The 27,319-nt window shown below is 42.7% G+C and overlaps 1 protein-coding gene across 3 annotated transcripts in view; it reads left to right on the forward strand.

Annotated features, from left to right (window-relative positions):
• The window catches only part of COL28A1 (collagen type XXVIII alpha 1 chain), a 68,309-nt gene extending 48,034 nt beyond the window's left edge, over positions 1–20,275 (forward strand). For all 3 annotated transcript variants that reach the window (XM_033165584.1, XM_033165585.1, XM_033165586.1), the window contains exons 26-36: positions 4,929–4,997; positions 6,489–6,557; positions 8,745–8,813; positions 10,434–10,514; positions 10,611–10,646; positions 11,571–11,607; positions 14,068–14,622; positions 16,775–16,956; positions 17,520–17,754; positions 18,946–19,122; positions 19,456–20,275. In XM_033165584.1, coding sequence (XP_033021475.1) covers positions 4,929–4,997; positions 6,489–6,557; positions 8,745–8,813; positions 10,434–10,514; positions 10,611–10,646; positions 11,571–11,607; positions 14,068–14,622; positions 16,775–16,956; positions 17,520–17,754; positions 18,946–19,118 — 1,506 coding nt within the window. In that variant the 3' untranslated portion in view covers positions 19,119–19,122; positions 19,456–20,275. The remainder of the gene's footprint in view (positions 1–4,928; positions 4,998–6,488; positions 6,558–8,744; positions 8,814–10,433; positions 10,515–10,610; positions 10,647–11,570; positions 11,608–14,067; positions 14,623–16,774; positions 16,957–17,519; positions 17,755–18,945; positions 19,123–19,455) is intronic.
• Positions 20,276–27,319: the final 7,044 nt, after the last annotated feature.

The following is a 27,319-nucleotide window of genomic DNA, read 5'->3' on the forward strand; positions in this document are numbered from 1 at the left end:
GCCCGCAAGCAGAACCTGAGCACAACAGTATTCCCCCCAACTATGATTTCTCGCAATTTGTACTCAGAGCCATTGTCAGGCGTCAGGGAATCTGAACGCCCCCCCCCCCCGGTAGGTTGCCAGGAATAGATAAACAAGGAGAGTTCTTACCAATGTCTTTTATTCAATATTCACAGAGAGAGGCTTAGAAAAGCTGTCTCTTGGAGTAGCGGAGTTGCTCCGAGTAATCTCCCCCCCCCTTCTCTCTTCAATTGTCAAGAGCACCACCCAGCTTACGGTGGCTGCTTGGGGCCATTTGTCTCCGAGCCCTTTGCTCTCCACTTTCAATCCCCCCCAGGTTCTGGGAGAAGTGGGGTCTGGAATGCTTTCTAGTGATAACGTGTCAGCTAGCTGCTCCGGTTCTGCTTCCCCCTCTCCCATTACTTCCCAACTTTCCCCCTCATCTGCCTCTGAGCTGTGACCTCCCACAAACCCCTGTTGTAAATATATACTGTCTTCCTCTTCTCTGGAAGGCCCAGGCTGGGGAGGCCATCTCCACCATTCCTCCTCTGTCCAGTCCCTGACAGCCATATTGCCTCTGCCAGTGGAGGTGGAACACAGCCATTGTGGTTCGTAGCCATTGGTGGCCTTGTCCTCCATGGCTCTGCCCAATCTTCTTTTAAAGCCCTCCAAGTTGGTGGCCATTACCACCTCCTGTGGGAAGGAGTTCCATGAAGAAGCACTTTCTTTTATCTGTCCCGAATCGTCCCAGATCCAGCTTCAATACTGGTTACTGAGATAATATTTGGAAATGTGGTATAGAAATTGTTGCAGCTATTGTTTTCCTTTTCACAGAGGTTTGGTCGCCACTTTCATTGTCATTTATTTTCCGTATTACTGAGGTATCGAAAACACATGCACGCACACAGAGCAACCAATAGGACTTGGTTTTCCCCTCCCATCCTTCTTCTGTACAGCTCTAATTTCCCCTATTTTTTTTTTTTAAGGAACAGCTTTGTTTAACCGAAGAGCCCCCTATAAACACATTTACATACAAGTTGGAATTCCACTAAGTATCACTCCGTAAGAATGTTCCCTCGACCTCAATTGGAACTCTGTTCTTTGGGCTTGAGAGATGGCTCACATATGCAGGCAGCAGAAAGGAGGAATTTGGTGAAACAGAGGCCCGATTCACTCAAAACCGCCTGTGGGATGTGGGAACACTATAGGCGTGACCTTCTTGTTGTGTATAGGATAGACATGAAGGGCAAAGGAGCAGGCTGTAATCACAACTGAATATATATATATATATATATATATATATATATATATATATATATGGCATGCAAATCGTAAAGCCACAGCCTTGATACCACAACAGTGGGAATAGCCTACCCTAGCATTTTTACTGAAGAACAGAGCCAAAGTTTTTTTGGGGGGGGGGAGAGGGGATCTCTGGGGGCAAGGTAGAGCCAGCTGCAGGAAGCGTATCATGTTAAGATCCTGGCCTATCAAAAATAGGCTCAACTCCAGTGAAGAGCTGAGTGTCTGTTCCTCGCCCCAGGCATCTTATTTGATCTCACACACGGTAACTGCCCATTAGCTCAATTTCAGCTGACTGCATTTTCTTCCTCCCTCGCCCTTTTTAATTAAGAAAAAATAAATATGCAGAAAAATTCCTGCTGTTAAAAAAAAAAAAAAAAAAACACGAAAAGCCCAGCATGGTAATTCTTTGTATATCTTTGGATACACTTCAATAGATATACATAATATTTCCCTTATATAGAGTTGTTTCCAACCCATATCATTCCATAAATTTACGCTGCATGTGCAGTCGCTTGGAGAAGCTTAGCCTTGTGTTTCACAGTAGTGGGACAATTTAAAAATAAATGCACCAGAGGTCACAGAGTTAATCGAGAGGAGCATAAAAGTAAGATGTACACCCCTCTCTATATAATATACTGGTATATGCAAACTGTTTAATGTTTGATTTTACACTAATTTAGACTACGTATCACCTAACAACTATGATTCGCTCCAAAACAAGTCAACTTCAAATCATGGGCTAGGAAGCTGTCTTGTTGAAACTAACCATAGTGCTAAACCATAACCAATGGTTCAGATGACTCCAGAAGGCATTGTTAATTAAAAAATTGAAAGAAAAGCTTCTGGTTCCTTGTCCCCCCTACCCTTGGACACACAGGGGAGAAAAGGAGTATGTGAGCCTGGGAGAAGAATAGGCCCATTCAGGTAGCTCTAAGTCATAGAATCATAGAGTTGAAAGAGACCACAAGGGCCATCCAGTCCAACCCCCTAAGTCTGTGGTTCTTCAGATGCTCTAGGTCTCCAATTCCCATTATCCTCAGCCATCATGGTCAATGGTCAGGAATGATGGGAGCTGCAGTTAAGCAATAGTCCTCCTGTGGTGCAATGGGTCAGTGCACCTGGCTCTTAACCAAAAGGTTGGTGGTTTGAGCCCATCCAGGGCCGGCTGTGAACAGGATTCTTGCATTGCAGGGGATTGGACTAGATTGCCCTTAGGGTCCCTTCAAGCTCTGTGATTCTGTGATTCTTTGACCATGCAGATGTTGTTGAACTACAGATGTTGTCATCCCTGACTCTTGGTCATGTTGGCTGGGGTTGATGGGAATTGGAGCCAAACAACATCTGGAGGACCATAGAGTTCCCATCTCCACTCTAAACCATGGTTTAGCTCAAAACTCCCAGAAGCCCCAGCCAGCACATGCTATTGCACTCAGGTCCTGTTTACAGTTTTCCCATCTGTTTGGCCAGCATGAGAACATAATGCTGGACTAGATAGGCCTTTGGCCTGATCCAGAAGGGAGTGCTGGTTTAGCAACATGCCTAAACTGTATCTAAGTATTTACAGTAAAAGTTTTGAACAGCTTGTCTTTGAAATGGTTAAGAGGAGAAACATTTGCTTGCAGTAGTCCTGTGAATTAAAGTTAAAGCAGCCTGGTCCTATTCAGGTTTACTTGAAATTAAGTAGTGAGTTCAGAGAGGTATCATCATCATCATCATCATCATCATATTTATACCCCGCCCATCTGACTGGGTTTCCCAAGTAGCTTGCAATCCAGTTAAATCACGATGTTTAAGGTGAATAAATCAGAAAAGCCGGGGGTGGGGGTGGGGTTTACAAATTCAACTCATCCACAAATACCAAAAGGCCCATACAGAAATTGACTCGTCCTTCGGCACCACCTGCTGGTAGCACATGGGATCAATGTGCCTCTCAATGTGCAAATAATAGCTGCTTGGGGGTGGGGTTGGAGCAACGCCACCATGGGGGGGGGGGAAGGATTTGACACTTCATGTCCCTACACTGCAGCTCCCCCCCCACTACCAGTCCAAATGGGGACATGTCACAGCTGCTTTCAGATGTTTTCCAGTCACAGATCTATAACATGTAGTTTGGCCTCATCTTTAGCATTCAGGATCAACCATGCAAGCCTACACAGGTGTGATCCACGGTAAATTCCTCTGAGTTTAATAGGACTTATTCCCAAGTAAGATTGTTGGGTTTTTTAAAGGACTGCTGCAGCTCTAATCTTCATGATCTTTTCACAGTCTGACCCACAAACCAGTCAAACAGCCTTCTCGGATTTAAGCGTTGAAGTCGCAGCATTCCAGCCCTGAAAGCTTCTCGATTAACTAGTTTGAAGGTTGGGCTGCCCCCTCTCTAATATCACAGACGTCTCCTCCCCCTAAACAAACCACAGTTGTACGCAAATTGTCAAACAGACCTTTGTCCTTTAGGGATATCACCAAGATCAAGTTGCTCTCAGCAATCTGTCAACAGCTGTCCTATTATTTAAATCTCTGGCAGCTTTGTTAGACATTTCTCCATGATGTGTTTGAATTGTTAAACCTTTAAGTGCCGGGCTGGTTAGAAACTCTGTGGGAAAAGGAGGTTACTCCAAATAACAGTTCCGGCAACTTTCCCCATCATTCAGAGAGTGAGAGAGAACTTCGTGAAGAACGATTTTGGTGACCTCTCCCCACACTCTTCAATATTTACCTGCTCCGAATTGCCTCCCTCTCTGGCGGGGGGGACGGGACATGGAGACCATCTCTTATTATTTATACAAATATCTTCCCCTGTGCTGTTTTAAATGTCTTTTATTTTCCAATTCCTTTTTGAATTTTGTTGTATCTCCTAATATCCCCCTGGCTCTGTGGATTGATTCTCTGCTCTTTGGTTTGGGTGTGCGATTAAATATTCTTTTTAAATGTATGTATGTATGTATGTATGTATGTAAAGGTAAAGGTAAAGAACCCCCTGACAGTTAAGTTCAGACGTGAACAACTCTGGGGTTGCGGCACTCATCTCGCTTTACTGGCCAAGGAAGCTGACGTTTGTCCGCAGACAGTTTTTCCAGGTCATGTGGCCTGCATGACTAAGCCGCTTCTGGCGAAACCAGAGCAGCGCACGGAAATGCCATTTATTTCCTCCCCGCAGTGGTACCTATTTATCTACTTACACTGGTGTGCTTTCGAACTGCTAGGTGGGCAGGAGCTGGGACAGAGCAACAGGAGCTCACCCCGACTCAGGGACTCAAACCGCCGACCTTCCGATTGGCAAGCCCAAGAGGCTCAGTGGTTTAGACCACAGCGCCACCCGCGTCCCTAAAATAAATAAATAAAAAGCCTTAGTTGGGAATTGCTTTAATGGTGCTTTACATGTTACTGTATTGTGCATTTTTTACTCTATGGGCTACCCTGAGAATGCACATAAGTAAATAAATAGCACATGTGACATGTAATGTGGCCTTTAGCTATTGATATCTATGGGAAGTGTTTGCTGGCTTTTAAGTTGGAACATCCTCTTCTGTGATTTGTTTTGAAAACAAGCAGGCTCGTTCATATAATTCTGTGCATGTAATACCTGTGTCGAACCTCTTCCTTTTTGTCTTTTTTCACTTTAGGGAGAACCAGGAGCAAGAGGACCCCCAGGGCCTCCTGGGCAAAGAGGAATAGGAATACCTGGGCCCAAGGTTGGCAAGAATCTCTGCACAGTCTAGCAGAGGGATTGGGAATATGCAGTGTGGCCCTCCAGATATTGTTTGACTACAGTTCCCATCTTCCCTGACCACTGTCTGCGCTACCTGGGGCTGATGGGAGTTGGAGTCCAACAACATCTGTAGGTACCACAAGTTCTCTTCTCCTGATCTAGAAGTTCCTGCCCCTTATATATTTAAATTAAACCTGATAGTCACCTTTCTTGGAATGCTCTGGAGCCAATTTACAGGTTTGTGAAGGCCTTGCAAAAGAAGCACTTACTTTTTTCCTATAACGTTGCATTTTGTGGCCGAATTGTTAGATGCAGTGCACCCAGCAAAGGAATGCAGTGTTGCTTTTGTTTGGGGGGTTAGTTGCAGAAGAATGCTACTGATCCTACGGCTCTCAGTAATGGGGAATGAGTGGTTCACTCCATCTATCCAGCTCTTTTTAGCCTGAGTCTTCAGGTGACTGCTGTGAATGTACATTTGCTTACCTTATGGAGCAAAGGATAAGCGCTTGCACACAGAGAATCAGCATGTCAGGGGAAAAGGCTCAGCCTGTCTTCTTTCTGTGTGCGGGGATTTGTTTTGTTTTTCAAATGTGTATCCAAAGCCTGAAATGGTATAGTCTAGACAGCTTTGCCATTTAATTCGGCTGGCTGTTGAATGTGACCAAGGGCAGAGAGAAGGGGAAATAGGTGGGATTGTGCTATCAGTTTCCTTATACCCTAAACACTTCCATAGCTGCTCTTACTCCAGCCTTTGAATTACCTGGAGTGACCTCAGTAAGACTTATTTCTGAGTTGCGGCAGGGGGTGAAAAATAGGATTTGTTTGCATTTTAATGAGAAACCATTTAATCCACACTTTTTGAACCAATTCATGAACCGAAACATGGCTATCCTTTGAAATTTGTACTTCTCTGAATTTTTCAATGCAGTTTTCCAACCAACCAACCAATGCATGCAAGAATACAGACATTCCTGGATGGCATGCATAAAGAGGCATCTATTCATGAAAATGACTTACAAATGAATTCCGTTAGTGGGAATTGCTTTGCAAAATTGTATACATTAGTCAAAACTGCATGTGAAATTTCATTGATTAGGAGAAATTGCACTAAGATGCCGATGGGTTTTCTTTCTTTTTAAAAAAGAAAAAAGCCAATTGCCGAAGAACTGAACTTAAGATGCGAAAGAAGAAGCTGCAAGAAACTGAAATCGATCAATTTGTCCATCCCTGCTTCTGAGTAGACATGTATAGGAATGCACTTAAGTGCCCCCCAAGCAGTTACAAAGGCTCATATATGTAATTCTTTTCACAGTTTCCAGCATTTGGAAAAGGTAGAGATGGGCACACAACTTTACATGACACTATACAATTTTGACTTCTTCCTAGAGTTGTCTTAAAACTACTCTCCACCCCTCCCTCCCTCTCTCTCTTAATCTGAGACAATTTTATTTACTTTTTTTCTTTTTAAAATTAGGGTGTTATTGGACAAAAAGGTCTGCCAGGGCCACAGGGTCCTCCTGGAGATAGTATACAAGGAACTAAGGTAAGAATGTAGGTGCTGACATAAGTTTTTTTTTTTGCAAATGACTCCCCCTGCCCTCTCTTCATTACACAGTTGTTTCATGGAACTATTTATGTTGCTGCTTAAGACGGGAAGGTAAAGGTAACGGGACCCCTGACCATTAGGTCCAGTCATGGACAACTCTGGGGTTGCGGCGCTCATCTCGCTTTACTGGCCGAGGGAGCCAGCGTACAGCTTCCAAGTCATGTGTCCAGCATGACTAAGCCACTTCTGGCGAACCAGAGCAGCGCACGGAAACGCTGTTTACCGTCCTGCTGGAGCGGTACCTATTTATCTACTTGCACTCTGACGTGCTTTCGAACTGCTAGGTTGGTAGGAGCAGGGACTGAGCAACAGGAAGCTCACCCCGTCATGGGGATTCGAACCGCCAGCCTTCTGATCGGCAAGCCCTAGGCTCTGTGGTTTAAACGATAGCGCCACCCGTGTCCCTTAAGAGGGGGAAGAAACCCCAAAACCCTAAATTTTAAATGTCCACTTGGTTGACAGACAGTAGTTTCTTAACTGAGTGCCAGCCCCATTGGAGTGAAAAGATCAGGCCTTTAAAACTCTACCCTGATCAAGGACAGAAATTTATTCTGGAAGAACTGATGAACTGTGGATGTACCATACCCTGGACTTTCCCCTTCCATGGAAGTGAAATAACTGAGTAAATACTGTTTGCTCTAACAAATTAAAAGGTCGTCATGTTGTGTCAGGGTGTCCTAGCAGTGACATACCTTTTAAACTAGAATTTCAGGGTTCTTTCCAGTCTTTTTTTTTTTAGGGCATTCGTGTTACGCACGCCCGCATTACGTACCGCGATCCGGAACGGATCACGTGCGTAACACGGGGTACCACATGTCAATGATAAATTGACATGTGCCATTAAGGTAAGACGGGGAATATGCAGGAGAAATGATTTCGAGGAGATACGGAAGGTGTTTGTAGACTTTGTACTGTTAAAATGGAAAGGAGTCAAACCATCACAAGAGGTGTTGAAATTTTGGGAGGTTGGATAGTTACAATGGAATGGTCTCGGTGGTGGGGTGCACATTCCCCCCCTTATTTATTTCTGATTATTACTTTGTCAAAATAAAACAAAAATAAAGCAAATGTTGAGCTGGATCCTTCCCACAAGAATCTGACTTAGAGCAATGCATTTTAAAAACACTTTCTCGTTTACATGAACCTCAGTGAGGGTGCAGAACACGGCTTGTGAGGGGCGCAGCCTGGGGAGGGGTTGCGGCCTGGAGGAGAGTCCCAAATGATGAATGAATGAAGAGTCCAGAAGGGACTCCTCTGGGGCAATTCAAAATTTAGAAAGCAAGTATGTTGTCACCTACAAAAATGTCATCACTCCTTATATGGCCACAGAGATGTCAGGAATGTGACACTTCTTGTGTATGTGAAGCTCTGGGGCTTGTGGTTTGGATGGCTAAGAGTAGTGGTTCTGAATCTTTTTGGGGGGGTCATAAACTCACCCCCAGTGCCCCTTACCCTCTAAAGAGCATTATTCAGAATAGTGGTTGAACCACGACGCACTAAGAAAGGTGATTACGCAGCAGCGTTAAAAGCAGCAACAATTAGTTGCACATTTATTCAAAATCCAATGTAGCTTGAGTCAACAAAATTGATAAACTTGATACAGCGATGCCAGCTTTTCAAAGCCCAATGGTCGTTGACACCTCTAGTGGCCGCTCAGGTTTGGGAACCACTGGCTTAGAACCATAGAGTCGAAAACTGTTTCCCATCATGCGAAGCTGTCTCACGAGAGGAGCATCTGTGTATTAGGTCTCTGGGTCATGTAAGTAAACCCTGTGGCTGAGAAATATTGGTGGCTGATTAAGCTGAGCAGCTGAGCCCTGGGGGTGCTTTTGGGCCACATTTAACATAACTGTTCCATATGGAAGTGACAGGAAAGCTGCTCTGCTCAAAGGGATAAGACGGCTGGCTAAACATCTGTCAGTGGATTTCCTGCTGCATGCTTGTTTGCTGTATGTTTAATAAATGTCCATATGGGTATAGCCAAATGCAATCCTTGCAGACAGTTCTGCATTCAAACAGAAAACGACCTAAATAACCGAGGGAACAGTACTTTGCCTGTGGCTGCTAAACGTTACAGCCTTTTTACAAAGGCTGTTTCTAAGCAAATCTCTACGTTGTTTTTAGGGAGATCGGGGTGTTCAAGGCTTACCAGGACAAAAAGGCTCCGTGGGGGTTGGACTACCCGGGTCTAAGGTAAGAGGGTTGCCCATCTATCTCTTTTTTCAAAATCGGTTTTTATTAAAAGTTTTCAACATAAAATACAATAAAAATCTAACTAATTTAGAAAGGAGAAGGGGGGACCAATAAAGAAATACTGAATAAAGAATGAAGGAAAGGAGAAAGAAGGAAAAAAGAGGAAGGGGAAATTGCAAAGCCCTCTATCCATAGGAGCCGAGTTTCCTTCAGACCCTCTAATAAAATATTTGAGGGGGCTGCCCTTCCTCAAGTTGATGGGAATTACCATTCAAATGGTGTTTGTGTGCTGTATCATGTGACCAATTATGCAGAGCGAGGCTTACCTGGCCAGATACCCCCCAATATTTCGTTCAAGTTGGTACCCCTGCCTCTATCAAAATTAAATCTTAACCCTTATACCACACACAGAAGAGTGAGCCCTCCCAGCTCTCACCTGGGATCTTCCCCATCACCTGATCTCCATCAGCGGCCTGTGGTGGAGCTGTGAAGCTGCCTTCCCAACTCCATTATCACTGCAGCTTATCTAGACAGGTCTGGGGAAGAGCACCAGTAAGGTCAGGGCTCTACAGCTACTCCCATCCATGTGCCCGCACAATCCTGAGCTCCTGCTGCCCTGGCGCTCCTCAACCCTGTCTGGGGAAGCAGGGCTGTCTTAAGCATATCCGGCGCCGTGGTGCAAAGCTACCTGTGCCCCCCCCATTTCCCAGAGTTTCCGACCTTTTTTAGGGAGGGCGGTGCTGCAGGTAGAGGGTGGCTCCTCTGGTGGGGAAGAGGCGGAGGCTGGATGCGGCACCTCCTAGCTCAGCTGGCCGCTTCGTACCATGGTGGCCACCATGGCAGATGGAGGCTTTGGCCGTGGCGCTGCATGGTGAAGGCGGGTGAGAGTGGTGAGCTAATGCTGTGAGCCACCACGTCCAGCCTCCGCCTCTTCCCTGGTGCCCTCCAGAACTTGGCACCCCGCGCCACTAGCCTCTATGGGTAAGACGCCCCTGTGGGGAAGCTGCAGCAATGCTGGTGATGGGAGGGTGAGACTGTGGCTCCAGCCCACGGGGCACTGCTTGGATGCCTTTCAAAGAGGACTGGGCAAGTTCATGAATGAGAAAGCTATCCGTGGCTGCTATCCCTGATGGCTGGCTGCAGGTGAAGGTTCCTTCTGCCTCACATAACTTAACAGCTTTGTTCGCACAACCAAACTGAATCATAAGCACGGAAACTGTTATGTATTCAGTGGTCTGTGTTCTGATTCGATACATGATGTCCATTCACAGAACATTTCAGGATTGGCCATTGGGCCTTGAACTCTGAGTTGTGATTCGCAGCTGGGAAGTTTAGACAGCCAATCATGTTGGGAGTGGGAGTGGCCCAGGCTTTCAGGAATGTATATAAGCAGTTGCTTTGCCCGTTTCCCAGTTATGTTGTTCAATAAAGGTTCTTGCTGTTATCACTGTGTCTTGCCTCGTAGGAACCCACCTACACTTCAGAAACAATTTGGGCTCCTTTGGGAGGAAGGTAGAAACTTAATAAAGAAGGAAACAAACAAACAAACAATAGGAAGATGTGTCCCCCCCTGGTTATTTACCTATGCAAAGCAGTAGCCATGTTGTATCTTATTATTAGGGGGATTCTGGAGAGAAAGGAGACCAGGGAAAGAGAGGTAACAAAGGAGAGATTGGAGAACCTGGACCTGCAGGACCAAGGGTAACACTTAAAAAAACACAACTACTGTACTTTATTTATTCTTTCATGACAGAAGATAGGGCACTTAATAATTTATATCATTATACAACCTTTCAGGGATTTTCAGGACTCAAAGGCGAACCTGGTCTTACTGTAAGTATATCCTGATGTAGTGTTTTATCATAAAAATGTGACCGTTGGTCAAAGCTGCAACTTGGCACTCTTTATGATCAGAGATGGGGAATCAGTGGCTCACCAGATGTTGTTGGATTACAGCTAGGAATGAATCAGTCTTTTCCAGGTCCTGCTTGTGGACTTACTATAAGCTTCTGGTTTGGCCGATGTGAGAACAATATGCTGAACCAGATGGGCCACTGGTCAGACCCAGCAGGGCTTTTTGTATATTTTGTGTTGCGTCAAATAAAAATGACATTTCTGTCACAGATTAAGTATTATTTAACTACGTATTTTGTTGGAAAATGTTTTCCAACCTGTTCTGAGCAATGTACTCAACGCTGTTTCTAATCTGCTACAGTTCAGATTTTGGGAAAAACCATGTTGTTTGTCTTGCTGTGGCAGACAGAATTTTATGCAATCAGTTACATGTTGTTGCATTATACCTTACCATTAATTTCAATGCAAAGGCCATTCATTTCAATGCAAAGAACACGAAATACAAATGGCAGGGGGAGGGGGAGGACAATACACAAATGATACACATTCTCAATTAAATATTGTTTGCGGACTGTTGTGAAAACAGCAGAAAACACGGATTGCATTTGCCACACTAATTTCCATTCTGGACATGAGAGAATTGAGCGAACTTTGGCAATTTCCACTCCCATGCAAGTAGACATGATTCTTTCCCCTCTTTTAGACATGTTCAGAGAACCATCTGAATATCACTGTAACAATAATACTTTTTAGTGTATGAAAACATCCAGTCACTTGCTTTATGCAAAGCAAGCATTCAATTTTCCATTAGGGAAAGAAAAGAAAAAAAAACAACAATTAGGCAATGATGCATAACTGAGTTCCAAATCTGAAATCACAACTGAACTGGCTCCTCTCTTTCAGAAAGAAGACGTAATCAAACTCATAATGGAGATATGTGGTAAGATCTACCTGAAGGAATGAAACCATTTAATCATATTAGTTGCTTTCCCGGAGAGAATTCAGAATTGACCTTAGAAGTGTGTACATTTATTGGGTGGGGTTGAAAGAACCATGAGTTGAAGGAAAGTAGCTGAGTGCTGTTTTACAAGTACTGGTCTATGTCTCTGCAGTGTTACACAGTCGCACTTTGGAAGTCGAATGGAATCCGTTCCGGCAGTCCGTTCGACTTCCAGAGTGTTCAAAAACCAAAACACAGCTTCTGATTGGCTGCAGGAAGGTTGGACGTTCGGCTTCCAAAAGAATGTTCGAAAACCGGAACAGTCACTTCTAGGTTTCGATCCTTTGGGAGCCAAAACGTTCAAAAACTAGGCTGTTTGAAAACCAAGGTATGACTGTGATAGGCAAATTCTATAGCAATTATCATACCTGCAAGCAGAATTCTCATACCTTGAACAAGCAGAACAACATCATTTAAACAGTTTCGCTATTTTGACACAATATTCTAGTGCATGAGCAGGAAGCTCTTCCTGTATGCAGAAGAAGGGCATTTTGGATCCAGCATATTATTATTACTTATATAATGTGCGTAAATGGGCCTTTTATGTTAACGTGTTTTACATACACTCTGCAGTGGGACATTTGCTATGCAACAGACATTGTTGCCTTTTAACAAAGCATTATTGCTAATAAACTGGGACAGAGATCTAGGACCTTTTAGTGTTTATTGTGTAAGAGAGACAGAAATTAGAATGGCTTCCTCTATGGGACTTGTGGTGCTCTGGTTCGCCCTCCCCACCATGAGAAGTGTGATAGCACCAATGAAGCAGCCCTATACAGAGGGAGACCACTGGTCCCTGTAGCTCAGTACTGTCTGAACTGACTGTGGGATGTAAACACAGAGCAGCCAAACACAACACTGCTAGAGTGGACATGAAGGTAACTCAGTCCTCCAGGCTTAACTTCCTGTTTACCTGGACTGAGTTACAGGAACCAGAAGTAGGTGTGGTCTTACCTGGGAACAAGAACCCAAAGAAGACCTCCCATTTTGCCTCGTCTTTTGAATTAGCAGGATGCTCTCTCTCAGCCTGCAGCTGAGAGAAGCAGAGGTGAAGCCTGTTCCCATATGGAAGCAGCTTCACCGCATGTAAATAGATTTATCTAAACTTATCTGCCTCTTTGAGCCTGTACTCATGGATGAATGTAAGTAAACTCTATTATATCTAATAATCAGTACTTTGTTGTGTCTTTGCTTTTAAGAGGGAACAAGGGGAATATACCAGGAATATATATATATTTTATAGAGGCTTTAGCAAGCCTATGCAACCGTTTTCTGCTGTTTTAAAAGGGAATGTGACTCTGCTAAGTTTGGAGCTTGCTCACACAAGCTGGGATATATAAAATAATATATACTCATCCACACTCCTAAACATTCCCACACTGACTGGCAGTGGCTCTCCAGGATTTCAGACAAGGAGTCTCTCCTAGCCCTACCTGGCGATGCTGGGGGTTCAACCTGGGCCCTTTCCCATAATATGTGACACGTGTGTTAAGGGAGCAAGCATGCCTATTTTAGATAGCAGGTCTCCAGATCTTACATCGGAGAAAAGTGGCCACTGATAATATTAGTTTTTGCTAGCATGGTCAGTGGAGATTCCTTCCTAAAACAGACCAGGGTTACTATCTCCATCAGAAAGTCAGCTGTTCGAATCCGCGGGATAGAGTGAGCTCCCGTTGGTCTGTCCCAGCTCCTGCTAACCTAGCAGTTCAAAAGCATGCCAGTGCAAGCAGATAAATAGGTACTGCTGCGGCGGGAAGGTAAACGACGTTTCCGTGCGCTCTGGTTTCCGTCACGGTATCCCGTGTGCCAGAAGCAGTTTAGTCATGCTGGCCACATGATCCAGAAAGCTGTCTGTGGACAAACGCTGGCTCCCTCGGCCTGAAAACGAGATGAGTGCCGCAACCCAATAGTCGCCTTTGACTGGACTTAACCGTCCAGGTGTCCTTTACCTTTTTTTTTTTTACCTTTACTATCTTGCTGCATCTCTACTTCTGTGTGAGGTGAGGAGCACTATACCAATGAAAAGAAGAAAATCACATGTATGAAGCCACCCTTAGTGGAACAGTTATTCCAAATAGCATGAATGTGCAGTGTTCACCAGTGCTGGGAACCAAAGACTCACATCCATCCACTGAAAACAGGTGGGGTTGTCCACTGTCTTTCCTAATTTTCAACAGCATGTACACACTTATTCCAAGATGTATCTGAAGTTGCTGTCAGAAGGGAATGTAGGGAAGCCTTTCTCATGCACACGGACAGAGGAAGCACCTTGTGTGCACATCAGAGCATTTATTTATTTATTTATTGGACCCCAGTCTGCGACTCTTGGGGAATTATTTAAAATCTACATAGCAGATAGCTGACTTAATTCTAAACCCATCTCACTCCCCTTTTCAACAGGCTGCGGTGTTAAGTGCAAAGAAAACCCCCTGGAGCTCGTGTTTGTGATTGACAGTTCAGAAAGCGTTGGGCCCGAGAACTTTGACCGGATCAAACGCTTTGTGAAAACGGTGATTGACGCCGTCACCGTCAACCAAGCTACGGCTCGCGTCGGCATCATCAACTTCAGCCACAAAGTCGAGCTGGTGTCCACTTTGCAGCAGTTCCCCAACAAGGACAGCTTGAAAAGTGCCGTCGATGCCATGCAGTACCTGGGGGAAGGCACGTTCACCGCTACAGCTCTCAGCAACGCCATTGATGTGTTCCAGGCTGCCCGGCCAGGGGTGAGAAAGGTGGCCATTGTGATAACAGACGGGCAAGCAGATCGCCGCGACCAGAATTCGCTGGAGGTTGTTGTGAAGAACGCCCACGCTCTCAACATTGAAATCTTTGTCATTGGGGTGGTTCAGAAGAGCGATCCCAATTTTGAAAGTTTCCGGAAAGATCTGGACCTCATCGCTTCAGACCCGGACCTAGAGCATGTCTACCAGATAGATGATTTCATGACCCTGCAAGGTAAGAGGGAGCAACCTCTCTGGAATGTTATTTGCTGGAATATTAGTAACGCATATTGGTATTATAAATTTTAGATAGCAGCGGGAGCTTTTGCATGATGATAAAGTATAATAAGGAACAGCAGCAATGCTTGTTTTTAGTGTGTATATATATTCAGAATATCTATATAGCTATGGAAGTATCCCCCCCATATGTTGCTTAACTGTTGCATTTGCTGACTTCCTTGTTTTAATGTTTGCATGCAAAATAGTTTTTAATCAAAATGATAAGGATTGTTTTTACAAGAGATCTTTTAACAAGCAGAACCTTAGGATAAAGAACTTAATCATTTGGAATGTGCAGCCCAATCCTATGCTTGTTTACTTGGGAGTAAGTCCTACGGAATTAAATTGCTCAGAGTCCCACGTAAACAGGCATAAGATTACAGCAAGGCAACCTGGTTATATGCAGATTCAAATATGTCCAAACCCATTGAAATCAATGAATATATGCACACCCAGCTCAGCATAGAGACCATAGAAGACCATTAGGAACTGGACAGCAGGAAGGCTTCATGCCATTTGCACTTGATTTTTATTTTGGGGTTCTTAAAATGTTTATAGTGAGCTTTTAAAAGTACCAAAAATATGTGTATATTTAAATCCACTCACATAATAAAAAAGGAGTGGGGATACAGGTGTCTGATTTTTTTTTATTTTTAGCAGAGGGACAATATGCTAAATACTGTCCTTTCCTGTATCTGACACCCCTACAATCTGCATACACACCATACATTTAAACCACATGATTTCCCTGAATAATCCTGGGATCTGTAGTAGTAGTAGTAGTAGTAGTAGTAGTAGTAGTAGTAATTTATTTATACCCTGCCCCTCTGGCTGGGTTTCCCCAGCCATCCTGTAGCTTACAACATATCTAAAAACATAATAAAAACAGTCCTTAAAACTTCCCTAAACAGGGCTGCCTTCAGATGTCTTCTAAAAGCCAGATAGTTGTTTATTTCTCTGACATCTGAAGGGAGGGGGTTCCACAGGGAGGGTGCCACTACCGAGAAGGCCCTCTGCCTGTAGTATGTGAAGGGTACAGGGAATTGTAGTTCTGGGAGAGAGAAATTTCCGTTCCCTTGATTCTTTGGGGGGTGGCATGTGTTTTAAAAGCATGGGGTGTACAAAGCTCTAGTCCAGGCATAGGCAAACTCAGCCCTCCAGATGTTTTGGGACTACAACTCCCATCATCCCTGACCACTAGTCCTGTTAGCTAGGGATGATGGGAGTTGTAGTCCCAAAACATCTGTCTGCTCCCCCCCCCACACCCCAGGTTTTCTCCTCAGCTGAGCTCCACTTCTCAGTAAGCTCAGCTATTTAAAAAGTAGTTGTGTGATGTTTCGGAGAGTTAAGTGGCAAGCACTCTTCACTTCTTTACAAAGATTAGATTCGTATCCTGCCTGCTAGGGTGCTCTTCCTTCCAAGGTGGCTTACAAGTAGCATTAAATCACATTACAATGGGACCTTGGTTGTCAAACTTAATCCGTTCTGGGAGTCCGTTTGATTCCTGGAACCGTTCGAAAACAATCTTAACCCTCCCACGACACGTACACATCATACAGTGGAGTGGACCTCAATCTGAAGCAGGGGTGAGGAACCTGTGGTCGTCTGAGATGGTGTTGGGACTTAATTCCCTTGTGCTCGCTTCGGCAGCACATATACTAAAATTGGGACTTAATTCCCATGGGCCGAATTCTGTGTGATTGCCATAAAACCTAGGGAACAAGCTGCCGTATCATGATTAAGGTTTTAAATGACAACTTCAAGTTATATTTTAGTGAGTAAGATCTAATTCATATATTTTAACTGCTGCTATATCTGTACTGTCCCTGTTACACCGAACTGCCAATTTAAATGTATCCCTATTGTGTTTCATAACTTCCCTGATTTTGTATGTGAGCTGGAACTGGTCTGTGACAGAAATAATAAATTCATTCATGTAATTCCCATGATTCCTGACCACTGGCCATGCCAGCTGGGGCTGCTGGGAGTCCAACAACCTCTGGAGGGCCCCTGGTTAAAACGAATGGGCCTGTCACCATCAGCTCGGTTTCATTCCTGGTCTATGTGTATTTCCATCTAACAGCATTGACTTTCTCAAACCCTTTCAGCTCTTGAGAATAAGATCTTCAAACAAATTTGTGAGAATGATTTCAGTTCCTACATCACCAACGTGCTCAGCTCAGCCCTTTCTCCAGGACTTGAGACAAGAACGAAGCACACTGGTCAGTTTTCTGTAGTTGAGACACATGAGCCTTACATCCCTCCACATAAGCCGGAAGTTACTGATTTTGTAAGTATTCCTTAAGAATTGTGCTTATATAGGAAGGGCTATAGCTGAGTAGTAAAGCATGTTTTGTTGTTGTTGTTGTTGTTGTTGTTGTTGTTGTTGTTGTTTGCATGTAGGGGCCCCCAGGTTTCAATTCTTGGCCTTGGTATTTAAGTTCACCTAGTTTTACCATGAAGGCTGGAAAGTTTTGTCATTTTCCCAATCTTATATTCAGTTCGCCAAATTTCTGCAGGAATTTGTATTTAAAAAATCCTCCTGAAAATTCTTCAGCATTCAAGAGCAAATTTCCCCTAACACACACATTTTTGCAAGCAATTTCTCCTAATACAATGCATCTTTATATGTTATTTTCACGAATTCATTCATTTTTGCCATACACATTCCTTTTCATAAACTTTGGTTGGTTGGAGAACTGCACTGAAAAAACGGATGAATGATGGCTGCGTTTTAAATTTTCATATTGTTTCAGAAAGTGTGACCTTGATAGATTTGAGATGTGAACTGAATAGAATTTCCCCCATTCCTATTTGCCACTGACATTTAATTCTTTATTTCCTTTTCTACAGCTATCGCCAGGGGTTCCTAGTGAGAAAGGAGTGTCGCATACTGAATGGGACCGCTATGTTACTACAGCTCCTCCTAAGCAACTTCCTGATAGTCACAGACGACCAGCCGCCCCTTCTGTTCATGAGACACAAAAGTTTTTTGAATTCAGAACTCCCAAGCCAGATATAACTCACGTATCTAATGTAACTAGAGATGTGCAACCTCTGTCAGCTGTTCTGCAGCCTCATACGAAAGGTGTGAAGGGATTCTTCTAATGGAAGGGTTAAGGGATAGAATCATAGAAGTTAGAAGGCACTATGAGCATCATCTGGTACAACCCCCTGCAGTGCAGGAATCTTTCATCCAATATAGGGCTTGAACCCACAGTCCTGAGATTAAGAGTCTCATGCTCTACCAACTGAGTTATGTACAGACTTTATGGGTCTTGAATTTGCTTATATAGTCATACCTTGGTTTTCAAACAGCTGTTCTCAGACGTTTCAGCTCCTGAATGCCGCAAACCTGGAAGTGAGTGTTCTTGTTTGCGAACTATTTTTGGAACCCGAACGTCTGACGGAGCTTCTGCGGCTTCCGATTGGCTTCCGGAGCTTCCTGCAGCCAATCGGAAGCCGTGCTTTGGTTTCTGAATGTTTTGGAAGTTGAACAGACTTCCGGAACGGATTCCGTTCCGACTTCCAAAGTATGACTGTATAGGCCACCTCCCCACAAAGTTGAAGTTAGAGGCAGCGGAATTGAAGGCTATCACATGACAACAGAACAAGGTCACCAGTTAAGGGGAAAGCTTTCTTCCTCTTTTCATAGATCACTTCATGGCCTGAAGCAGCCATAGGCAGAATAAAGCACAGGTAACAGTCTTTAGCATGTCATCAGTGGGTTTGTGGGACATAACAGCCACAAGAGGGGCACATTAACTAGACAGAGAGTTTTGTATGTCCAATCCCAACCTGGGAGTAAATGCCATTGACGTGTTGTCCCAGGTTATGTGTGTGCAAGAGTGCCTAGTCAGTAAATAATAGAACAAAATAAGCCTCTGCATTTGAATGGAACGTGGACAAACTTGGAAGGTCTTCCATACAGAACGTAAAGAGAACTATGGTACCACGGCATTAGGTCTTCTAGGGTTGGGGAAGAGGGACAATAGCTGTCAGTTAGTGCTGTGTACAACTCAGCTCTGTAGCAAAACTGGCAGAACCGGCAAACACAGGAGTAAGCTAGGTTTACCTTGATTGTAGAAAAGAGGGGAGTGGCTGTTGTTTACAGATACACCCTCCCATTACCAAATACCTCAGGCGCACCTATTCACAGCACCATAGCAGGGGAAGACAAGGCCCAAGGTTTTGTGCTTCTGTAGAATTTGAGCAGGTCTCAGTAGATGTAAAAAAACAAAACAAAACAAAACAAAAACCCAACCCATTTTGTTTCCAGATGACAGATGTTTCGAACCAATGAAAACCGGAGACTGCCGAGACTATACAATGATGTGGTATTATGCCAAGGATGTAAATTCCTGTGCTCGCTTTTGGTATGGAGGCTGCGACGGTAACCAAAACAGGTTTGAGACAGAACAGGACTGCCGGGAAACCTGCGTTCGTGACTAAGCAGGTACGTTATGTTAATAGCAAGACCTCTGCTGAAGAGTGCTTTCCTTGTAACAGTCAGATGCAAATCTTACATGCACAAGAGAGCATGCTGACTCTTCTGTCACTTTGCAATTATAGTACCTTAAACAAGTTTTAGTGCCTCTAAAATCTATTTATAAATATCCCTTGCCTGCCTTTTCTTTAAAAAGTTCGAGGCTGCTTGTTGGAAGTTTGAGCAGAAGGGAGTTAATATTTAGAGCGGCACTAGTTAAGAGCAGAATACTCTTATTACAGAAGTGAAAAGGTTCCGTTGACGTATTTCAGGTATGAATGTTGTTTTTGTGTTCTTTTACAGAGAGAACTCGAGCTTTGAGAAGAAAACAAAGCAGAATATTCCTGGAGTTTGTATAAGAACACTAGTGTGTTCCTAATGCTGTGTTAATGCAAGTACTAGTTTTGTACCATGCCTGCAGCTTTTTACAATGCATTCAATTGATTTTATAGAACATATTATCTTCGTAATTGATAGCTTCACTCGCCAAAAAGCATCTTAATACTTCCGTGTTTGTGTTTTAGCTCTAGTACTGCCCATGGCAGCGTTTCAGGAACTTTTAACCAGAAAGATACCAAGGATTTGAATGCTTAGCTTCAGTAGAGCATGACCTTTTGTTATTTGGAAATGAAGAACAGAATAATGGAGGATACCTGAAACTGGTAAAATCTGTCAAAGCAACAAGTGGAAAAAAGTGCCTTTGAATGGGAATTATCTACATTTAGCAGCCAAGGATCACCAAAATATGTCTACAGTAACCAAGATCCCGTTGTAGTGGTGGGCAGCTCAACACATAGAACTGGTGGCCCTCCATATGTATCCTCATCACAACAAGAGCCACCAAGTTACTCGAGTTAAGCTCAGATGAGTAACAAAAATGGCTTATGGCCAGATCAGGGTTGGTAATTTTGGGATTTTTTATTAAAGCTCAATCCACATATTTTTATTTCTCAGGGCTCTTGTACAAATGAGTGCAGTAAAGAGTAGAATCAATTTATAGGGGAATTTTAACAGAAAAAGCACTGAAAGATGTACATAAGTGTATTTTTTTTTTACCTTACCACTACGCAAAAGTACTGTACAAGCTAAAATTGATGGGTAATGATTAAAGTGATTATATGAACAAGAGGGTGTGTGTCCACTCTTCTTACGTGGAAATGCTGCAGTTATGCATTTGTGTAATTTTCTACATATTGAACACTAAACCATGGATCATTCAATCACCTCCTTTAGGGATGTCCGCAGCATGTTTCATTTATGCTATGGTTCCTCATTCCAAAAGTGGTTTGATACACAGCAGTAGTAGTCAACTTGTGGTCCTCTAGCTAGTTACTGAGCTACAGTGCTGACCTGCAGTCCAGGATGAGGAGACACTGTAGTCCAACATCGTCTAGAGAACCAGAGGTTAGCCACTTCCGCCCCCACAGTAGAAGCTTGCTCATGCACCACTTTAGTGGATTAGAATTAATGTACATGCCTGTCATTTGCAGTGCCTCCCATTTATACTAATTCTTCACATAGGCCTAAACCAGGTGTATCTGGCAAATGTCATGAGTGTGCTTAATTATCATCATTCAGCACACAAGGTCTTGCCTTGTTTTAATTATACTCCAATAAGGTTTTGCCCTTGCACTTTATAAACAGCAGAGCCATCAGGTATCATCACATAGGGGCCTTCCAGTGAAGAAATAAATAGCTACCACACCCCACCTGAGTTTGGCCATGGTTTTATTAGTTCACTCTGATACCACACCGTCAGGCTCTTTGTGGTGATTTCTAGTTTAAATTTTAAAAAGTAATAAATCTACAGTACTACAATGTAAGTAAACTTTAATTCAGGCACACGGTTAACCTATTGGCGCACAGAGAGATTGTTCTGAAGTTCCAATGAAGAGAGTAGCAGAACTGGTAGAATAAGTGGGACATTATAAAGCTTACGGTAGTTCAATTTCTTATCCACCCTTCACCACAACATCCAAGGTGGGCTACAGCAATTTTAAAATACAACGTTAGAAAGAGTTTAAAACAAATATATCAGGTGACAATAGTAAAGTAAACATGTCAGCTGCTGCATCAGAAGGTGAGCATTCTAGCTATCTGACAGCTCTTTCTCTTAGTTTAGATGATCCATCTTTCCTGGAAGCATCATAAACACAGTATCCATCCATATAAGAGGATTGTAACTAAGTGTTAGTTACACTCATGACTAGTATGGGTCCATATAAATAGGTGTCTACTTGAGTAAAACTCAGATACATCTCAAACACTTTGTATCTCTTGATCCACTGCTGAGAACACTGTAATGGAATTCACAACATATACCATTGAAAGCCACAAGGGAGTTCTTTTTTAATTGAGATAAGTTATTTTTATTTGTGCACTTCATTTAAATTAATTGCTAAAAAAATGGAAAAAGGCACTTCAAAGATGATATTTAAAAACAGTGATTTATATTTATCACATGAACAAACCAGTCAGCCACCGTTTGCTGTGAAAAAACCCTTAGCCTGTCACTTAAAAACTCAATACACTGCTCAGCAGTTAAGTTTATCTTTTCAGATGTGTTTCTAGTAAGATTTGTACAGTTTGTTGTACACAATATACATTGCTAATACACGAAACACAACAAAAAAAAGCTTTACAATCCGAGTATGGTATCATTTTACAATATACATCAAGATCAAGGATGGGACCAGCTTATGCTTTCTCCACAGATAGAAGTCTCACAATCCTAACCTTTATTATTATAGTTAAATGGAAACACAAAGAAGTTAGAAGTGTAGTATGTACAGAAGCCATCTCATCACTCTGATGATAAAGTAATTTGAACACTGCTTTAAAATATGCTTTAAAAACGGTTAAGTGAATTTAACAGACAGTGATTAAAATAATCTGATTAGGCAACGATTTGCAGAATGTTTTTCACAAGCTGAACAAGACAAGCACATTTTGTATAACACAAAAGAATACAAAAGCAATGCAGATCAAAACTGAAGTTCAGTTCAGCAATGTCCATATCCACACTATACGCTGGAACTGCATTTGTAGCACTTTAATAGTTACGACTTCCCCCAAAGAATCCTGGGATCTGTTGTTTGCCCCACCCCCTTAGCTACAATTCCCAGCACCTATAACAAAATACAGTCCCCACAGTTCTTTGGAGGAAGCCATGCTTTAAGTCCATGATGTGGACGTGGCCAACTCAGCTAGCCATTATTTTATGCCAATCCACAAGAGTGTACACCAATACCTAAAGGGATCTCTTGTGCCTTTAGATGCAAACATGCTTTTGTAATTAGGAATACTAGATATTTAATAGAATACTACAATTTCCACCTTTTAGAACCAAGATCAGGGATGCGATGAACGAGGAGGAGTCGAGCTTCAGAATTTGGCAGCTGAGTGCTATTCCGCTTCTCTACATTGAACATACAACACACACAGAGAGAAAATAGTTCAAGGAAAAGGTGGAAAAAAACTTTAACCCCAAAGTAATAAGCTGCTTCCCAGAAGGTAACCTGTGCCTCCTCCTGCTAAAGGCACTCCTGGTCAAAAAGTAAATAAAAGTTTAGCTGGCTCAGTGGTAGCCTTTGCACTCCCAATGCTAAATAACGGTGGCTCATTCAGACTAAGTACCGGTGCACACTCAGACTTCCAGCTACAGCTGCTGTTCCTGAGGGTTTTTTTTGGGGGGGGGATCTTCTAGAATGATGTGTTATGTAAAATGGAGATAACTGGTGGAAACAGATCCATGCCTTTACTTTGAAAATCAGCAAATAAAAAAGCACTAATGTATGAAGCAAAATATTGCTCCCTACGTGGTACTATTGTTGCTGTGCCAATACAAATGATGGACAGACCCCAACTGTTGGGACTTCTAAACAGCATGAAGCAGGAGCCTTGTAATGATTTTCAGATGTCATGGAGGAAAGTTTCAGGGGAAAGGAAAGGGATGAGGAAGACCCCCACCCACCCTACCAATGACTTCTGCTGCTGTGCTTCAGCAAATAATGTGAAACTGCCTAAGATCCTGAAGTTCCATTGTGGAACAGAAAAGTCAGTAGAATAATGACTGACAGCAAGGGTGTGTGATGGAAAACTGGAATCAGAGCAAGAACAGTTGAGGAGAGAGAGAATAAAGGCATAGGTAAGAGTTATGACAGCTGTAAAGAGAGAAGTCAGGTATGCCAGGTTAGTATAGTAAAACAATTTGTTCTTCTTTCTCATTTGACATATGTTCCAGTACTATTTTCTATAAATACAGCTAATGTTCTTAAATTCATCTAAGTGTTCTGGCTTTGATGATTCTAGGATCAAAGTGTCATGCCACATCTTTGGCTGATCCACGCAGGTAGCAGGTTGTTCTGAGAATAGAAAAGTCTAGAATGAGTGAACCAGCTGACAAAACAAGCCTCATGATGCCCAGGGGCCTTCTATAGGACCCCAAGATGTCCCAACTTGGCAGCAAAGCAGTAGCATCCAAATTTGTGGAATTTGAAAATCATGGGACAAAACTGGCGAAGTCCTGAATACCTCAGAATTTTGGTGACCCGGAACTTTAAGAGAAGACCCAGAGCAGTGCAGTCAAGTGTTATTTTGGTCTGGAGAGGTAGTAGAGGCTAGATAATGCCTTATAAGAAAGCACCAAATTCAAATGGAGGTAACAAAGATGCAGGGATGAATCCCGATTCCATAGAGGTTTAAAAAATGGCGCTTGAACTTGAGGTGTCCTGTCTGGAAATGAGACAGAGAGCCAAGAATTGGAGTAGAGGGAGAAAAAGGCCCAGAAGAAACATTGATGGAAGCTCAGGGACGTAGAAAGAAGAATGAATTGAAGATTTTTACAAGAGAAGTCAAAGAATGTGAGATTGCAGAGTGCATACACAGAACCACCCAGGTAGCCTTGGCAGAGAGGGTTCAGGAGCCACAGCAGTTCAGCTTAGAGACAGCACTCTCCCAAGAGCCAACTCATGGTGTTAAGTGGCCCTGGTACAAGTTGTAACTGGGAGGAAGAAGAGTTCATTTGAGACCTGCACTCTGTTCATGCTCCTTATGGTGTACCAGGGAAAGTGGCTTCCAGTACTGGTGATTTGGAACCAAAAGAGCATGAACAGTTGCAGAAGTCCATCTTGAGAGGGTTCCAAGCGAGAATTCATCTGCCAAGGAGTAGTGAAATAAAGTACACTGAATTTGCTGAAGCTTGTGCTAATGTAGTGTGGAATTCCCTTTCCACCACTGCTGAGTTAACAGCAAGACTAGACATAGGGAGGAAGTAAAACTTAAGATGTGATTCTGTAGCAGACCATATTAAGATTGGTTCTGTTGAGGCAGTAGCTGCATATTCATTTCTGCAAGAGCTTGCAGAAATTGTATGGGGGCCCTTACAACATCATGAGTCATCATGCCAGTACAAATGAGTGTCCAACACACTTCACTTGAGAGAACTATGATTTGGATTTGAGTCTGTGGAAAAGTGACTTGGCTGTTGGGAACCAGAAAAAAGGCTGCTGAATACTCTAACATAACAGAGGGGCTTAAGCCCTGGAGAAACAGCTGTGAAGACAACATAAAACTTTGGGTGACTTCACCTCAACCAAAAGGAAAAAGGAATGTGAAACCTTGGTAAGTTGGGAAAAAGAACTCTATCTTGCTTTAACGTCTAGATCAGAAAATAAATTCAACTGACTGTGGATGCAAATGGACAATTGTCTTCATACATTAAACTTGGGGATACAGGTGAATATGCAATTGTCACTGCAGGAGGGCAAGGAACTGCTAACCTTCCTTGAACTTTGAATAATTATTCTGTGACTCCTACAAGAAACATCCTTCTTAGAAATGTATGCCTAGATTAAATGTGGGCCTCATTCTTGTTTATGAAGAAACAGATAAACTGAAGGAGGGCGAGACTCTGAATTACCAGTTGTGGTTCTTCAAATCAGATTCCTTAAAAGGAACTATCAACATGACACCTGTGACAGTTCAATGGGCATTGTCATGGGCATTGTACATATTGGCTCTATTAACTCTGAAGTTTTCATTTGATCCAGGAAAGGAATTGTTACAAATGAGTTCTGAAAATGGAATACAGACCTGTGGAATTCAGTAGTACTGTTTAAACCATGATTTATATTCTTTTCTGTTGTCATGGAACATCAAATTCAGACAATTGTTTAGAAGGGAGGTGTAACAGAAGAGGGAGAATGATTAACAGCAGGGGCGTGTGAGGGAACATTTGGGTGGATTCCGAATGACAGATTTTGAAAATGACAAGATGAGGGGAGAGTTAGAAGCGCTGAAAGAGTGTATGGGAGAGGAAAAGAGAAGAGAGAGAATGGAGGCATTGATAAAAGAGTTCAGATACGTGTAAACAATGGGAGAGTGAAATGCCAGGTTTGAGTAGTAAAAATACTTCATGAATTGACTATTTGTTCTGGTGTTATTTCCATGAACAAAAAAGTTTCAACATTTTAAAATTAAGGTGTTTTAGTTTGGGTGTATTCTAGGATTTAAAAGTCTCATCCCATGCATCTTTAAACAATATACACAACTTAAGCATATAGAGGGAAAGTATTATACTATTCACAATTAACTCAGTAAGTTGTGGCAACAAATTAGGGAAGTCTGGACTCAATGGACCAGCTGAGTTACTGATCTATTGAATTCCCAGGAGCCAGCATCTTATCTCCTTGGAATGCCAGGAGCTGCCATGTCAATACAAATGATTGTCAAGCACACCCCAGATGAAAGAATATATTAAGCATACAAGTGCCACCTGCAAGAAAATGCTGCTGTGTTCCCCAGCACACAAAAAACAACTGCTCCTGTTCTGGGCTCTAACCAGCCCAGAAAAGGAGCCTTCTATTGCTTTTCAGATCTCACAGGGGAAAGCAGGGGCAAAGTCCTCTCCTCCAAGGCCTTTGGCTGCTTAAAAGAATCAGGTGGAAAGTGATGGGAAAGACCTCTGCCTGAGATCCTGGAGAGTTTCTGCTGGTTCGAAGAGACAATAAAGGGCTAGCTGGACAAGCAGTCTGGCTATAAAGCTGATTTCTGTGTTTTCTATGTTCCTATATGCTAGAAGGCTCAGGTTCCAAACCAGAATGCATATACATATATATTTTCCTTTATTTCTAAAATATCTCTGTATAAGAGGTTTTTTAATCAGATGCAATATATCCCATCATACTTCCTGTAAGCTGTCAGGGGCCCAAGAAGGTCAATTCCTTCTAATTCCACCCCCATATCTGGTTTGCTTGATCTTCACTCAACTGACATGAATATTTCATGCACCTTGAGGAGAGTAATTTTTATTTATTTCAGCTTCTGTATACCTAGAGAGTCCCTCAAGTATGCAGAAATCAGTATCCTTTTGCTGCTAAACTGATAATAATTCATGAGTTTAGGTAGTTGAATGGCTAACAATTAACAGACATTCTGATGCTTTAATGCAAAATGACTAAGAATAGTTCACTCCCCCCATCTGAAGATTAGCCACACACTTCACTAAAGCAGTGGCAATTTATACCAGGTGCTTGGAAAATACTTTGAGGTAGACTGCCATGTGACACAGGACGGACAGATGAATGCCACTAAAGTCAAAATGAGCAAAAGAAGAGATGGGTATAAACAAGCTGGAGACTAAAAAAGATGCTATATATCACATAAGCAAAATTTTATTCTACTACTGAGCAATAGCTTAACATTTGTCTCAGCAATGCATCTGTCACCAGAGATGCTCTGAGAATTTGGCATGCCTATTATTTTTTGCACTCTCCCCTCGTGATGGATGTAACAGAGAAGCAGAACATCTACAAGCCAAGATCTGCACCATTCTGGAAATTCCAGTTTTCAAAACTTCTCCACAGACAGCTCTATAGCATAAATTTTAAAAATCTAGTCTGTTATTTTCATGTGACGTAAAGCCTACTTAGTTAAGAAGAAATGTTAAGATTGTACGGAGCATTCATTAAGAGCAACCGTGGCAATAGAACAATACTATTATCTATCCCATGCCTAAACAATGGAGAGAGGCAGAGGTGCACTGCATACGGAAACCTCGAAGTAAACAATCTTATAAGACAGTGGTAATTCTCCAGTGCCCCATTTCAATTAAAAAGCACATAGTAATGAGTTCAGGAAACTTGGCGATGATTTCTAACCAGCAAAC

Source organism: Lacerta agilis, chromosome 12 (assembly GCF_009819535.1).
Source record: "Lacerta agilis isolate rLacAgi1 chromosome 12, rLacAgi1.pri, whole genome shotgun sequence".
Lineage (NCBI taxonomy): Eukaryota > Metazoa > Chordata > Lepidosauria > Squamata > Lacertidae > Lacerta > Lacerta agilis.